The sequence below is a fragment of the Cherax quadricarinatus genome, chromosome 10 (assembly GCF_038502225.1).
Source record: "Cherax quadricarinatus isolate ZL_2023a chromosome 10, ASM3850222v1, whole genome shotgun sequence".
In the NCBI taxonomy this organism is placed as follows: domain Eukaryota; kingdom Metazoa; phylum Arthropoda; class Malacostraca; order Decapoda; family Parastacidae; genus Cherax; species Cherax quadricarinatus.
The window spans coordinates 6,613,469-6,630,645 of NC_091301.1; the positions used below are offsets into that span (position 1 = coordinate 6,613,469).

Sequence of the window (17,177 nt, forward strand, 5' to 3'; positions counted from 1 at the left end):
GTGTATATCTGGCTACATACATATGCTGTGTGTTTACTTTGAATCCCTATTTCAGGAATTATGTACTCTAAACCGTAGTGCTGTACAGGCTATAATGCAGCTTTTATAACCCTCGTGAAGTCAATAGGCTTTTAAGCACAGTAAACCAACCAAACTTTAAGAGTCGAACAGCAGGGGCAAGAACTGTTAGTGATAACACCACAGTGGGTGTTAGGGGTTAGGACCAAGATAGGGATCACATAACAGTAGGGGAGTAGAACCACAACAATGATCACATAACAGTAAGGGAGTAAAACCACAATGATCACATAACAGTAGGGGAGTAGAACCACAACAATGATCACATAACAGTAGGGGAGTAGAACCACAACAATGATCACATAACAGTAGGGGAGTAGAACCACAACAATGATCACATAACAGTAGGGGAGTAGAACCACAACAATGATCACATAACAGTAGGGGAGTAAAATCACAACAATGATCACATAACAGTAGGGGAGTAGAACAATGATCACATAACAGTAAGGGAGTAAAACCACAATGATCACATAACAGTAGGGGAGTAGAACCACAACAATGATCACATAACAGTAGGGGAGTAGAACCACAACAATGATCACATAACAATAGGGGAGTAGAACCACAACAATGATCACATAACAGTAGGGGAGTAGAACCACAACAATGATCACATAACAGTAGGGGACTAGAACCACAACAATGATCACATAACAGTAGGGGAGTAGAACCACAACAATGACCACATAACAGTAGGGGAGTAGAACCACAACAATGATCACATAACAGTAGGGGAGTAGAACCACAACAATGATCACATAACAGGGGAGTAGAACAACAACAATGATCACATAACAGTAAGGGAGTAAAACCACAATGATCAGATAACAGTAGGGGAGTAGAACCACAACAATGATCACATAACAGTAGGGGAGTAGAACCACAACAATGATCACATAACAGTAGGGGAGTAGAACCACAACAATGATCACATAACAGTAAGGGAGTAGAACCACAACAATGATCACATGACAGTAAGGGAGTAGAACCACAACAATGATCACATGACAGTAGGGGAGTAGAACCAAAACAATGATCACATAACAGTAAGGGAGTAGAACCACAGCAATGATCACATAACAGTAAGGGAGTAGAACCACAACAATGATCACATGACAGTAGGGGAGTAGAACCACAACAATGATGACATAACACTAAGGGAGTAGAACCACAACAATGATCACATAACAGTACGGAAGGACCACAACAATGATCACATAACAGTACGAGAGGACCACAACAATGATGACATAACAGTACGAGAGGACCACAACAATGATGACACAACAGTAGGGGAAGAACCACGACAGAGATCACACAACAGTGACGTGTAATAACACCACAGTGATCACAATAATAAGGGGGGTTAGGATCACCACAATGATAACACAAGGGTAAATATTACCATAACACTAGGTCACACGTGTGACGTAAGTTAAGAATGAATGAAAGCTGTTTAGTAGCATCGCCTAAATTCTTGAATATTCAAAAATAATTTTTCTTTCATTGTCGTATATTTCTGAAAAGTACTGATACTTTTACAACTATGTAAAATTTACAAACAAGGATGGAGCACCTTGATTTTTATAGTTTTCATGTAGCCTCTTTGTTTTAATGCATTGCCTGCTTTTTAGATTTATTTTCAAAAAAATTACATCACTTATGCTTAATAAGTTATATTACTAAGCTTAGCAGACTACTTAATTAACTTGCTTTTAATATGTTAACTAGCTTGCACTTGTTTAGCATTGCTGATCTAATTTACTTACATAGTCGAGATTTATCCTAAATGAATAGGCTAGGCATGCAGGCAGTTTTAAGCATAATTCCCTATGGTTCAGTATGTGCCATCGGGACCCAGATTCACCATGGCGCCCCGGGCTCCTGAAGAGACAGACAAGATGAATGTGCCCGGCCCAGGCACCTATGAAGCTGGCGACCTGGACAAGAGTAGGGTCAGTTTACCAGCATTTACTATGGCACCCAAAACCACCTTACCGACAGACCGTACTCAAAAACCAGCACCCAATGCTTATTCACCAGAAAAGTCAGAGTCGGTAGGTGGCGGTGGGAAGTGTGGCTTTTAAGGTTGCAAGGCAGGTGATCAATTATTGATAACCATGCCAAAACACCCATTTCCAAACTTATATATATATATATATATATATATATATATATATATATATCATTATATGAACGCTGTTTTGAAACAAAACAAGATGTAAAATAATTTGTCAGTAAAACTAATTAACTAACAGATTAGTTGACAAACAATTATTCAATCAGAATTTTGTAAAATAACGTAATAATAGCACTGTACAATATATGTGGTAACATGATATATTGTTACAAGCTCATCAGTAACAACAGTAGTTTTAATGTGCACTACAGATCCACTGTGTTAAATCCGGCTACAGGTTGCGAGAGGTGTGTGGCTCTGAACATTGCTGAAAATCCATACCTAATGTGAGAGTCTGAGATGTGAGAGTCTGAGATGTGAGGGTCTGAGATGTGAGGGTCTGAGATGTGAGGGTCTGAGATGTGAGAGTCTGAGATGTGAGAGTCTGAGATGTGAGAGTCTGAGATGTGAGAGTCTGAGATGTGAGAGTCTGAGATGTGAGAGTCTGAGATGTGAGAGTCTGAGATGTGAGGGTCTGAGATGTGAGGGTCTGAGATGTGAGGGTCTGAGATGTGAGAGTCTGAGATGTGAGAGTCTGAGATGTGAGAGTCTGAGATGTGAGAGTCTGAGATGTGAGAGTCTGAGATGTGAGGGTCTGAGATGTGAGAGTCTGAGATGTGTGAGTCTGAAATGTGAGAGTCTGAGATGTGAGAGTCTGAGATGTGAGAGTCTGAGATGTGAGAGTCTGGGATGTGAGAGTCTGGGATGTGAGAGTCTGGGATGTGAGAGTCTGAGATGTGAGAGTCTGAGATGTGAGAGTCTGAGATGTGAGAGTCTGAGATGTGAGAGTCTGAGATGTGAGGGTCTGAGATGTGAGGGTCTGAGATGTGAGGGTCTGAGATGTGAGGGTCTGAGATGTGAGGGTCTGAGATGTGAGGGTCTGAGATGTGAGGGTCTGAGATGTGAGGGTCTGAGATGTGAGGGTCTGAGATGTGAGGGTCTGAGATGTGAGGGTCTGAGATGTGAGGGTCCGAGATGTGAGGGTCCGAGATGTGAGGGTCCGAGATGTGAGGGTCCGAGATGTGAGGGTCCGAGATGTGAGGGTCCGAGATGTGAGGGTCCGAGATGTGAGGGTCCGAGATGTGAGGGTCCGAGATGTGAGGGTCCGAGATGTGAGGGTCCGAGATGTGAGGGTCCGAGATGTGAGGGTCCGAGATGTGAGGGTCCGAGATGTGAGGGTCCGAGATGTGAGGGTCCGAGATGTGAGGGTCCGAGATGTGAGGGTCCGAGATGTGAGGGTCCGAGATGTGAGGGTCCGAGATGTGAGGGTCCGAGATGTGTGGGTCTGAGATGTGAGGGTCCGAGATGTGAGAGTCTGAAATGTGAGAGTATGTGCTTTAAGATATGTGCGTCTTAAAATTTCTGACTGACATTTGAATACAGACATCCCTCGCAGCAGGAAGCCGAGGTTGAGAGTTCGTACCTGTACGCCATACACTATGCAAAGTAACCACGGAGGGAGTTGAATGATTGTTCTAGGCCTTTCATGTTGCAATCAATACATCATGAGGAGCTTGCAGTGTTGAATAAAAGAGGAGATCCAAACAAATACGATCAACGGAAGCGTCTTTGTTCATTCCAGCAAAGAAGCTTCCTTTGATCGTTCATTACCTTTGTAACTAGTTCAGCTATCATAACTTTGCGGTCCAGTCACTGGACCCATTATGTACCTCTGTAATCTTTTGACTACCGCCCACAGGATGGGTATGGGGTGCATAATAAACATATTAAACTAACTTTGGTCGTATTTGCTTGGACTTCCTCCTCTTTTCTGCAACATTGCAAGCTCCTGACGTGTTGATTGCAATACGAAAGGCCTAGAACTATCATCCAACTCTCGCCGTGGTTGTTTTGTATCTTGTATCGCTTGTTCGCCATTTTTTAATAACTTTACAATATATTTAAAAGAAAGAAATTGTTTACACAAATGCAATTTTAGAAAGAGCATATATTTAATCAATCAACTTGCTTGTGACTATCCTTATTCCGTATTTAATTCCAATCCTTTTTTTTTTCTCAGTCGGAGACCGCCACTACCCCGCAATTCAGCTTTGGCATCAAGCACTCACAATACCTGGGCAAACTCCGTGACCAGTAACCCTGACCTGGCTGCCTCCACCTTCCTCCTGTCTCCTACCACTGAACGGTTCCACCTGTTAAAGAAAAAAAACACCATGTCAACTGAAAGTCAACAAATTAGAAGATTCAGCATTTGTTTATCATGAGACTTCATTTCCTGTTTGGAGTCAGTCTAAAGAAATTGCAGTCATCTATTAAATTTTTGCTACGAGTCCCAATTAATGAGTTATCTTTAAATAATATATGAAACCAATAGTGCGTTCTGACGAGGGGAAAAAAACATCTTGTGTCAAAATAGTGTGTATAAGAGTTTTATGTAATTGATGCCAACTTCAATAGATATTCCACCACAGTGTTCTAATATTAAGACAGAAAAAAGGTGCTAATGATAATTTATACAACTTGAAGTATACTTGATGTTTACAATACTAGCCATTGAAATATGGCCTCCCTAACACTACATTATATATGTTCTTCAGATAGATGAGATCACCATACTCCAGCATTTTTGAAGAATTTAGATCATATAAATATTATCTTTTTCTGTTTTATTATTGCATACACCATGGAATATTATAATTTACTTCATATGCATGAATGAATATCAAAGGTGTTTACATTGGGCTCGATCTTGTAAGCTATTTCGAACCCTGGTTTTGTATGACCCAGTATGAGTGAGCACCCCGCCAGGTCAACAGTGTCCCAGCCAGCCTCTCACAACTCACCCATCACACAAGGTATCACACCAAACTGATCATTTACTTAGAAATACCTAATACTGTGCAACAGCTCATATTAAAATGTTTTGTTGTAATCTTTAAGAGAATACTTTACAGTGAGTAAATGTTTAGATAACTGCTATTGATTATCTGAAGTTTTGAGGCTTACTAACCACATGGTCACTGTGCACCTCAGCTCAACTGGTATTAAGATAATACTCAAGTACATCTCATGATCATTCATGAATATATATATATATATATATATATATATATATATATATATATATATATATATATATATATATATATATATATATATATATATATATATATATATATTATACGCATTGGTTTGTTCCTAAACACAAGTTTCTTTCAAATATAACATCGTATTTATAAAGTTCAGTCTCTAAGTTAGTCATTCACTCAGCCCCTTTATATTAAGGGTTTGTAATACAGTACATTTCAGGATATGAATACAAAATACGTTCACATATTTCTTGATGTGGTGTCACATTACAGACATGTCTTGCTTCGTCAGCACCTGGCTTCTCACCCAACTACACTGTTATACCTAATAACAGTATTTTGATTCATATCTGAAATCTGTTGTTAACCGTTTGTATGTATGTTGCAACGGGCTTCTCTAACTGGACCACAATATTTGTTTTTATCTGTGACTGCTTTAAAAATTTTTGCGATGCACTGGCTTGATTTTTAACTGACACATAACCTAGATCACGGAATTTTTCCCCTCCTTGATCAACCCCGTATATTTTGGTTTAATGATAGACATTTGCCATTATTATTACACACACACACACACACACACACACACACATATATATATATATATATATAATATATATATATATATATATATATATATATATATATATATATATATATATATATATATATATATATATATATATATATATATAAGAAAATGTTTTAGAAAGGTTACACAATTTAAATATTATTAGATCATACAGAAAATATTTCAGTTTATATGTAATAAGTCAGCCTGGTCCTGAGCATGGATTAATTTATACACATAAGAATATATCAGCATTAACATTCATGCATGTTATAATGTATATAAAGCAACAGAAAATTAAGACTTATTTATTTCAATACTCTGAGTGGGACACAATTCTTAAGACACTTGTCCACCATATATTAAGATAGTTTTATTATTTGTATATATTATAATCAGCTTTAAAAAAATGTGCCAGAATAATGATAAATAATAATTTTTATGTAACAATATAAATCACTTGTATTACAGATTGTATTAGCAAAACATATTAAATAATATGCAGAATAATTATTAAATCTACTTACGTAAATTGGATAATTTTGAGTGTTATTCATGTATCATCATGGCTACTCTTGAGTTGGACTAATGTAGAGTGTAAACTGCTCAAATAGGTGGTAGAGTGCCAACCTGGAGCACCATCAGTGTTCATGTGGCCCCCTAGCTGTGTACCTAAGCAAACAAGGCGTTTGAATAACTGCATCTGCTGTTAATTACCATAAAAGTGATATCAATACGAGTCGCCATGTTGGCATGTTCATCCCACCTCATGACACAGCATTCCATCGGATTATTACCCTTTTTTTCAAAATTCATTTTTTCTTTTTACACTTACGGCGCTCTGTCCAGGTCCCTATTTCACACCTGCTTCCATATTCCGTCGCAATGATCATTTGTGTACATTATTATTAAATTTAAACGTAACATTATTTAAAAATTATATTTGTAAAAAAAAAAAAAGCTTTTAATGCAAGAAAATAAGAGAGAACAAGAAGGGCTTCTCAAAGGTGAATTTTGTGACTAACTTTTATGATAATTTGTGTTTGTTACGAATGTTGCTGCATGTGGAAAAAAAAAGAAAAAACTTTATATATTACTCAGCAAAATGGATATAAATGTTATGTTGGGAGCAGCAGGTTAATGAAGGAAAGAGAAGAGTAGAGAACACACCTCTACCAGGACCACCTTCACTCTCTGTTGAACTTTATCAAGTCACTGATACAATGTTCAGCCAGTGATAAGTCAGTGATAATGTTAAATCAGTGATAAGTCAATGATAATGAATGTTAAATCAGTGATAAATCAATGATAATGAATATTAAATCTAATAAGTCAATGATACTGAATATTAAATCTAATAAGTCAATGATAATGAATATTAAATCAATGATAAGACAATTGACGTCTCACTGACACCTGTAGAGCTTTGTTCTACACCTGTAGAGCTTTGTTCTACACCTGTAGAGCTTTGTTCTACATCTGCAGAACTTTGTTCTACATCTGCAGAACTTTGTTCTACACCTGTAGAGCTTTGTTCTACACCTGTAGAGCTTTGTTCTACACCTGTAGAGCTTTGTTCTACACATGTAGAGCTTTGTTCTACACCTGTAGAGCTTTGTTCTACACATGTAGAGCTTTGTTCTACACCTGTAGAGCTTTGTTCTACACCTGTAGAGCTTTGTTCTACACCTGTAGATCTTGTTCTACACCTGTCTTTCCTCCATTACCCAACAAATGTTCACAAATATTCTCTTTGTACTATTTTTTATGCTGATGATTACAGTTGCACTATAATGCTGCAGGTTGATTACGATGCATCGTTGATTCATGTTATATTTACTTCAAGCATAAATATTGCAGCTTCCATCATGTCAGAGCACGAGGCACAAGTTCATCAGTAAAGTTATTTTCATCTACATTGTCTCTTAATTTTCCCCCGCCAATCTGATTACGGCGTTACCGAGTTGTAGTATTGATAAACTCAAATATGTTAATTCTCAGAGAACGCTTATTTACACATCTTCGGCTTCAGGTTCAAAGGTTGTGTGTTCTACCCCGAGTTCTTTGGTTAATGGGGTTTAAAGCCTGTGGACTCCAGGAGGGTCATTAAGGCTGCTCGACACATTTTCACCACCAGTCTAAACCACTTGAATCACTGCAATGAGGATTAGTCTCTCAGGAGCTTATATACACCGACAGACATACATATATCCTGTGATTCCGGGATAAGAGGAGATGTTGGAGAGGTTAGGGCAGGGGTGAGGAGAGCAGGGGCAACAAGAGGGCAGGGGTGAGAAGAGAGCAGGGGCAAGAAGAGGGCAGGGGTGAGGAGAGGGCAGGAGCGTGTGTGTATCTTAATGTATATGCAGTTATACACCCAGAGGCGACTCTCTCCTTATCTGAGTATATACAACGATGTGTTTCTCTCGGTGAATATACTCCGAGGTGTCTCCGTGTATATACGCCGAGGTGTGTATATACACCGCAAGGAATGGTATTAGGATCAGTACTGTTTCTGGTTTATGTAAATGATATACCAGATGGGAATGAGTCATACACATCCCCGCTTACTAACAAAGTAGAACTGATGAAGACGTGGAAAACCTGTAAATGGACTTGGACAAATTACAGGACAGGTCAGATAAGTGGTTGCTGGCATTCAACCCCAGTAAGGTTAAGAAGATTGTGGAAGGTGGAAGACCGGACAAGGAGTATAGGCTCGTAGGACAGAGGCTACAGACCTCAATGAGAAAGACTTAAGAGTGTCCAACATATCGCCAGAGGCTCTTTATACAGAGGTTCTTTATACAAAATAGGCCTATCTTGGTGGATCCAGCACTGACATGGAACCCACAGCTGGGAAAGCATGTTAAGAAACTGGAGAAAATGCAGAGGTATGCAGCGAAGCTAGTTCCAGAACTACGGGGTATAAGCTACAAGGAGAGGCTAATGGAATTAAACCTAGCAACACTGCAAAACAGAAGAACCTGGAGACACAGGATAACCACATAGAAACATCTACTGTCTTACAGGCTGCAACCTTTAAGATCTTTGAATCTCTTCGTATAACTAAAGAAAATTCACAGTGCAACTACTTCCATCCAGCTCAACACACAATAAAGAATCACTGTTATAGAGTGTCTAGGTTTTAACACAGTGAGCTAATACTTTAGACAACCATAGGCTGTTTGAGAGGCGGGGCCAGGAGCTATGACTCAACCCCTGTAACCAAATGAAAGAGCTAAGCTTTATGTGGAGGCCCTAACAGACAACAACAGAGCCCAAGGAAAGCCGAGAAGGGAAAATGACAGGCCACTGAGCCCAAGTACATTAGCCAGTGAAACTGATGAAAGGAAAGCTGCAGTGGAGGAAACCAAATTAAATGAGGGGATACACAGGGATATGCAGTGGGAGAATGAAAGGGTGAGGTCAGTCTTTGTGTATGGGCTCCAGGAAGTCGAAGGGGAAACATATGAAGCAAGAAAACAAGGGGAAAAAAAGCAATTGAAAGCATCATGAAAGCAATAGGAGAAGACGATATGACCCAGCTGGAAAATTTTCGGAGAATAGGGGGGTTTGTAAAAAAAAGAACCCGGCCAGTGAGAGTGACCTTCAAGGCAGAAGCGATTCGGACCAGGATCTTGCAGGAGAAAGCACGATTAAGGGACATGACGGCATACAGGAAGGTGTATCTCGACCGCGACAGAACACAAGAAGAAAGGAAGAAACTGAGAGAGATGGTACAAAGGCGAAAGGAGGAAAGAGAGGGGATGGAGAAGACAGACAGGAGATCCCAGACCCAGGAAGAAGATCAAATACAGCCTCCCTCACAACTTTCTATAGAAGCCTTCCAACCAGGTCAACCCCAGTGCAACCAAACACTCTAAATCAAAACACCCATGCCACATCCAATGCCCCCACCCACTACATTACAAACTTCACCCCCACAGCAACAACCCATAGTTCCTTACCAGGTCTCCCACTTCCCCAACCCCAATATACTTCCCAGACCACATTCTTAGAAAAGAAGTTGAAGGTGTGGTATACAAATGCAGATGGAATAACAAACAAGTATGAGGAGTGGCACGAAAGAATCAAAGAGACATCCCCAGACATAATAGCACTCACAGAAACAAAACTCACCAGAATAATAACAGATTCAATCTTTCCATCCGGATATCAAATCCTCAGGAAAGACAGAGGGAGGAGAGGGGGAGGAGGAGTTGCACTGCTCATTAAAAACCAGTGGGGTTTTGAGAAAATGGAAGGAATAGATGGCATGGGCGAAAGGGACTACTTAGTAGGAACAATCCAGTCTGAGGGACATAAGGTGATAATTGCAGTAATGTACAACCCACCACAGAACTGCAGGAGGCCAAGAGAAGAATACGATGAGAGCAACAGAGCAATGATCGACACACTAGCCGAGGTGGCCAGGAGAGCACACATGGGGGGAGCAAAGTTACTAATTATGGGTGATTTCAATCACAAGGAGATTGACTGGGAAAACCTGGAGCCCCATGGGGGTCCCGAAACATGGAGAACCAAGATGATGGATGTGGTACTGGAGAACCTCATGCATCAACATGTTAGAGACACTACCAGAGAGAGAGGAGAGGATGAACCAGCAAGGTTGGACCTTGTATTCACCATGAGTAGTTCGGACATCGAGGGTATCGTGTATGAAAGGTCCCTGGGAGCTAGTGATCATGTGGTTCTGTGCTTCGACTACATAGTTGAGCTCCAAGTGGAGAGAGTAGCAGGAATAGGCTGGGAAAAACCAAACTACAAAAGGGGGAACTACTCAGGCATGAGGAACTTCCTTCAAGACATTCAGTGGGAGAGGGAACTGACAGGAAAACCAGTACAAGAAATGATGGACTATGTAGCAACAAAATGCAAGGAGGCAGAGGAGAGGTTTGTTCCCAAGGGAAACAGAAATAATGGGAAGAACAGAACGAGTCCTTGGTTCACCCAAAGGTGTAGGGAGGCAAAAACTAGGTGTACTAGAGAATGGAAAAGGTACAGAAGACAGAGAACTCAGGAAAATAAAGAAATCAGCCGAAGAGCCAGAAACGAATATGCACAGATAAGAAGGGAGGCTCAGAGACAATATGAAAATGACATAGCATCAAAAGTAAAGACTGACCCGAAGCTGTTGTACAGCCACATCAGGAGGAAAACAACAGTCAAGGACCAGGTAATCAGACTGAGGAAGGGTGATGGGGAATTCACAAGAAACGACCGAGAGGTATGTCAGGAGCTCAATACAAGATTTAAAGAGGTATTTACAGTGGAAACCAGTAGGACTCCAAGAAATCAGAACAGGGGGGCACACCAGCAAGTGCTGGATGAGGTACATATAACCAAGGAGGAGGTGAAGAAGCTGCTATGCGAACTTGACACCTCAAAGGCGGTGGGACCAGACAACATCTCTCCATGGGTCCTTAAAGAGGGAGCAGAGATATTGTGTGAGCCATTAACAAAGATCTCCAACACATCATTTGAAACTGGGCAACTCCCTGAGGTATGGAAAATGGCAAATGTAGTCCCAATTTTTAAAAAGGGAGACAGACATGAGGCACTAAACTACAGACCTGTATCACTAACGTGTATAGTATGCAAGGTCATGGAGAAGATCATCAGGAGGAGAGTGGTGGGGCACCTGGAAAGAAACAAGTGTATAATTGACAACCAGCACGGTTTCAGGGAAGGAAAATCCTGTGTCACAAACCTACGAGAGTTTTATGACAAGGTGACAGAAGTAAGACAAGAGAGAGAGGGGTGGATCGACTGCGTATTTTTGGACTGCAAGAAGGCCTTCGACACAGTTCCTCACAAGAGGTTACTGCAAAAGCTAGAGGACCAGGCACACATAACAGGAAAGGCACTGCAATGGGTCAGAGAATATCTGACAGGGAGGCAACAACGAGTCATGGTACGCGACGAGGTGTCAGAGTGGGCGCCTGTGACAAGCGGTGTTCCACAGGGGTCAGTCCTAGGACCTGTGCTGTTCTTGGTATACGTGAACGACATAACGGAAGGGATAGACTCAGAAGTGTCCTTGTTTGCAGATGATGTGAAGTTAATGAGAAGAATCGAATCGGACGAGGATCAGGCAGGACTACAAAGAGACCTGGACAGGCTACAAGCCTGGTCCAGCAACTGGCTCCTTGAATTTAACCCTGCCAAATGCAAAGTCATGAAGATTGGGGAAGGGCAAAGAAGACCGCAGACACAATATGGTTTAGATGGCCAAAGACTGCAAACCTCACTCAAGGAAAAAGATCTGGGGGTGAGTATAACACCGAGCATATCTCCTGAGGCGCACATCAATCAGATAACTGCTGCAGCATACGGGCGCCTGGCAAACCTACGGATAGCGTTCCGATACCTCAGTAAGGATTCGTTTAAGACTCTGTATACCATCTACGTCAGGCCCATACTGGAGTATGCAGCACCAGTTTGGAATCCACACCTAGTCAAGCACGTCAAGAAATTAGAGAAAGTGCAAAGGTTTGCAACAAGACTAGTCCCAGAGCTACGGGGATTGTCCTATGAAGAAAGGTTGAGGGAAATCGGCCTGACGACACTGGAGGCCAGGAGGGTCAGGGGAGACATGATAACGACATATAAAATACTGCGCGGAATAGACGAGGTGGACAAAGACGGGATGTTCCAGAGATGGGACACAGACACAAGAGGTCACAATTGGAAGTTGAAGACTCAGATGAATGAAAGGGATGTTAGGAAGTATTTCTTCAGTCATAGAGTAGTCAGGCCATGGAATAGCCTAGAAAGTGATGTGGTGGAGGCAGGAACCATACATAGTTTTAAGGCGAGGTATGATAGAGCTCATGGGGCAGGGAGAGAGAGGACCTAGTAGCAATCAGCGAAGAGGCGGGGCCAGGAGCTGTGACTCGACCCCTGCAACCACAAATAGGTGAGTACAAATAGGTGAGTACACACTATATATATATATATATATATATATATATATATATATATATATATATATATATATATATATATATATATATATATATTTATATTATATTTATATATTGTCTGTGTTTATTAGTTTTACTCCTAGACTAAGTGGTATCTCGGACAGTCAAAAATTTTTAAGCTCCATTTTTTGTCGGTTCAAAATGGTCTGCATGACCAAAGGCTTATGTATGACATTAATGTCTCCTAATTTTACATGTGTTATGTACAGCAATAAAGGAATGGAACAGACTACCCACAAATGTCAAGGCCAGTCATAGCTTGAACCAGTTCAAGAAGACTGCCAAAAAGTGTCTGATGAATGAAGCAACAGAAAGGGAGGGGAATGATTTTCTATTTTTTAGCTAAAATACGTGTAAATTTTACCTTATCCCTAGTAATGACCCTCGTATTGTAGATAGTCTTAATGACCCTCGCGTAGTAGATAGTCTTTTTAGTATGATAATAAGATGTTATCTTCATTGTAGAATAATAAGAAAATATTATAACCTTTATATTATAATAATAAGGTAAAAGGACCCCAATGGAAATAAGTCACTCTGTCTGACTTTTTTGGGTTATCCTAGGTTCTCTACACATATGCTGCTATGTATGATAATTCTATGTAACTGTATTGTGTATACCTGAATAAATTTACTTACTTACTTACTTAAGGTTTGGTTGCTAGGTGCTGAGACCTAGTGTATCAGTGTTGCCAGTCTGAGCTACAAGTAGCGAATTAGGCTACTGTACTCACCTAGTTGTGGTAGCAGGGGTCGATTCACAGCTCCTGGCCTCGCGTCACAGCTCCTGGCCTGGTTGGTTGGTCCTTCGTTGCTACATATTGTCATGTGCTACTTGCGACATTTTGGATTAATTGAAAACACATTTGGGCTACTTTTGAAATAATTGCGCTACTTTTGCCCTCTGATATTAGCGCATGAATACACGAACAAGGATCCCAATGGAAATAAATCATTTGGGTTATACATACTAGGTAATTTACACATATATTACTATATATAACTGTACTTATGTGTACCTGTACCAAAATAAACTTACTGAGCAGATATACTCCTAAGTTAACATTATAACTTATACCACACTAACTGTATTCTCTAATTATCTTCTATTAGATTTGAGAGACTGAGATATCTTTTATCTCAAATTACTGTATACATAAAATATATAATAGTCAGCCCATGGGATGCACACTATTTTGAGCAAAACTTAAGACTATTTTTTTTACTATATAGCTTAATTCTTATCTATGGGATCATTTTACAATAACTGGAATTAAGTCAGTGGCATCGTGTCCTAAATACTGATTAAGATAAAACATAATTTTGAAGGCAAGATAACAATAGCCGCTTCATCATTTTGGACAAAAACCGTAAAAATAGTAGTTTAGATATCATGTGAAAGTCTTGGCAGATTCTGTATTGAAAGTAACTCTTTTCAAGAGTTACTTTAACGGAAAGTAAATTTATAAATAGTCTGGGTCTACAGCTCTTAACAGCCATTTTGAACCAAATATGTCCATATCCATGATTCTTCAGTATACCTGGAGATAGTTCTGGGGGTCAACGCCCCCTTGGCCCCCGTGGCCGATGAGGAAGAAAATATACTCGAAAACTTATATGTTTAAAGAAGGCTTCAAGATAGAAGAAAAAACTTTGTATATATGTCACTAAACGTCTCATTTGATAACACTCTAAATGGTTATAATCAATTATAATTTGAAAGGGGCGGAGTGGTAAGCCAGTGGAAGGCCTCGGTCAGATGACCAAAAGCTCCAGCTGTGGGTCATCATATAACTAAGACCCGCATCAGGAAACACTTGTCCTGTTTCCTGACAAACATTACACCTGTCAATTGTCTCACTATGCAAAGAGAATCAGAACACTAGTAAGTAAATAAATTTATTTAGGTACAGGTACACATCAGTACAATTATCATACATAGTTTAACGTATGTGTAAATTATTTACTTATTTACTGTGCCCTGTGGCCTGGTGGCTGAAACTCTCGCTTCACACAGCGAGGGTCTAGGTTCGATTCCTAGAGAGGGTAGAAACACTGGAGGTTTTTCCTTACACTGGTTGTCTGTGTTCAATCATCAGTAAATTAGGTACCTGGGTGTTAGTGGACTGGTGTGGGTCGCATCCTGGGACAAAACTGACCTAATTTGCCCGAAATTTTCAGCATAACAAGCGGCTTTCTATATAGTAGTATGTCACTGATGTCAGCTATGGTCTGTATACCTTGTACATGTACTTGTAGTAAATAAAGATATTATTATTATTATTATTATTATTATTATTATTATTATTATTATTATTATTATTATTATTCAGCAGTTGTGCTACTTTGGTGCTACTTGCGCTACTTTTCATCTGAGATATATGAACCTTGGTGGTGGTGCTGTGTCAGTGCTGCTCCAGCTGCTGTCACGTTAACACTGTGCATTTCTGCTGCTTCTCTCGCCTTCTGGAAGCTTCACCTCGAGTATCCTACAAATTAAAAATTTTGCTTACGAAACATTGAGTACTGAAGAGGACATAGTATTGACAGTGTCACAGGAATACCGTCAGGATCACAATAGTTAAGAAACAAAAGTTTCTGTGGGAATAGCGTTCTGGCTGTGTAGAATATTATTATTGTGAAGAAGAGTTAAACCCATAAGGGTTAATGGTCTGGGGAACTGGGAGGCAGTCAGGTTAGTTCAGAGACGAAGATGGGTCTAATTCTTGGGATCAAGAGCCCATCGCTAGTTTTGAGGCAGCTCTTGAGGGGTCATAGTGGACAAGTTTTCCGAGAAGTGCCCCTCAAGGAAGGTTCCTTGATGTTGGTGAGGGGCTCTTGATTTAGGGAATTGGATCTGTGCTCCAGTTCCCCGAATTAAGCCTGAATGCCTTCCACATCCCCCCCCTCAGGCGCTGTATAATCCTCCGGGTTTAGCGCTTCCCCCTTGATTATAATAATAATACTAGCAGAAATCAGGGTGATTAATAAACGATTGCTCCTTGGCGGATTTCAGCCATTACAGTTTAAATTGGGTAATAAGTTTTACAGTTGATTATTATTATTATAATCAAGGGGGAAGCGCTAAACCCATAGGATTATACAGCACGTGGGGGGGGGATGTGGAAGGCATTCAGGCTTAATTCGGGGAACTGGAGCACAGATCCAATTCCCTAAATCAAGAGCCCCTCACCAACATCAAGGAACCTTCCTTGAGGGGGTTTTACAGTTGAGAGTACTGAATATTGTGCAAATTAAAAAAAAAAAACTAATGTAACATAACTACTGTCATCGGTAGATATGCGTCATTTCCCATTCACGGAATAAACGATTATTTTGGATTTTTTTTTTCAAGATCGCTAAAAAAAAAAAGAAAACTCGGCAACATAAACAAAGACGCAGCGGACGTAAACAAACGCCCGTAGTGGAATCTGTTATCTTGGGTTTCGTTAGGTTTGGTAGTTTGCCATTTCCATATGTAACAACCTCCCCCCCCCCCCCACTTTTTTTTTTTTTGTTAAAAAAAAAAAGGTTGGGTGAGTAACCACTTGGGAAGTTAACCACTACTATCCTGGATTTGATTTTTTTTTATTATGTAAAGCATTTTTTGGGTGTGTAATGTACTAGCAACATATGAATGGCATTCTGAAACATCTTTTTTAAATTGAACATTAATTATTCAGCTTTTTCAGTTGCATTATGGATGAACAGAAGGTGGTTCCAGATGTTATTGATGCTGCACCTCCAGCTACAGTGGTGGTAAATATAACCTCTGTTATCTTGTATCTTTGCAATGATTTATTTTGTGGGTTCTGCATTTTAGTGTTTTCAATCCAAGAAAACAGTTTGTATTAGATATGGTTACTGAAAAAAAAAAAAATTATTTATTTTATTTTATTTTAATTTTTTTTTTTTTTTTTTTTTTTAGCTTCAGGAAAAATATAGGGAAGCACTGATTTGGTAATAGTTGTGGATGAGTGGAACAAGCTCCAGTCATTGAAGCTAAAACATTGTGTAGTTTTAAAAATAAGATATACATGAGTGGGTGTGCGTGAGAGTTCGACCTAGCTACCTTGTGCTAATGGGTCTGATGCAGTGCTTCTGCCTTAACCCTTTGAGGGTCGACAGGCCCTCTCCGAAACTCGTTCTCAGGGTCGGCCAAATTTAAAAAAAAAAAAAAAATTATTTTCTCTTATGAAAAGATAGAGAATCTTTTCCCGATCATAAAGACACCAAAAGTTTGAAATTTGATAGAAAACTTACGGAATTATGCTCTCGCAAAGTTA

General features: G+C 39.9%; 2 protein-coding genes across 7 annotated transcripts in view; both read left to right on the forward strand.

Annotated features, from left to right (window-relative positions):
• The window catches only part of LOC128687910 (ciliary microtubule associated protein 1A), a 118,526-nt gene extending 113,901 nt beyond the window's left edge, over window positions 1-4,625 (forward strand). The window contains exons 8-9 of one of the 3 annotated variants that reach the window (XM_053775499.2): window positions 1,923-2,138; window positions 4,281-4,625. In XM_053775499.2, the coding sequence (XP_053631474.1) occupies window positions 1,923-2,138; window positions 4,281-4,358 (294 nt within the window). In that variant the 3' untranslated portion in view covers window positions 4,359-4,625. The remainder of the gene's footprint in view (window positions 1-1,922; window positions 2,139-4,280) is intronic. The other 2 variants (XM_053775500.2, XM_053775501.2) reach the window with 2 other exon arrangements.
• Window positions 4,626-15,280: 10,655 nt separating this feature from the next.
• LOC128687911 (protein D2-like) overlaps window positions 15,281-17,177 on the forward strand; it is an 80,868-nt gene continuing 78,971 nt past the window's right edge. Inside the window, exons 1-2 of one of the 4 annotated variants that reach the window (XM_053775502.2) lie at window positions 15,281-15,375; window positions 16,584-16,650. In XM_053775502.2, coding sequence (XP_053631477.2) covers window positions 16,591-16,650 — 60 coding nt within the window. In that variant the 5' untranslated portion in view covers window positions 15,281-15,375; window positions 16,584-16,590. Of the gene's footprint in view, window positions 15,472-16,574; window positions 16,651-17,177 lie in introns of all 4 variants that reach the window. The other 3 variants (XM_053775504.2, XM_053775503.2, XM_053775505.2) reach the window with 3 other exon arrangements.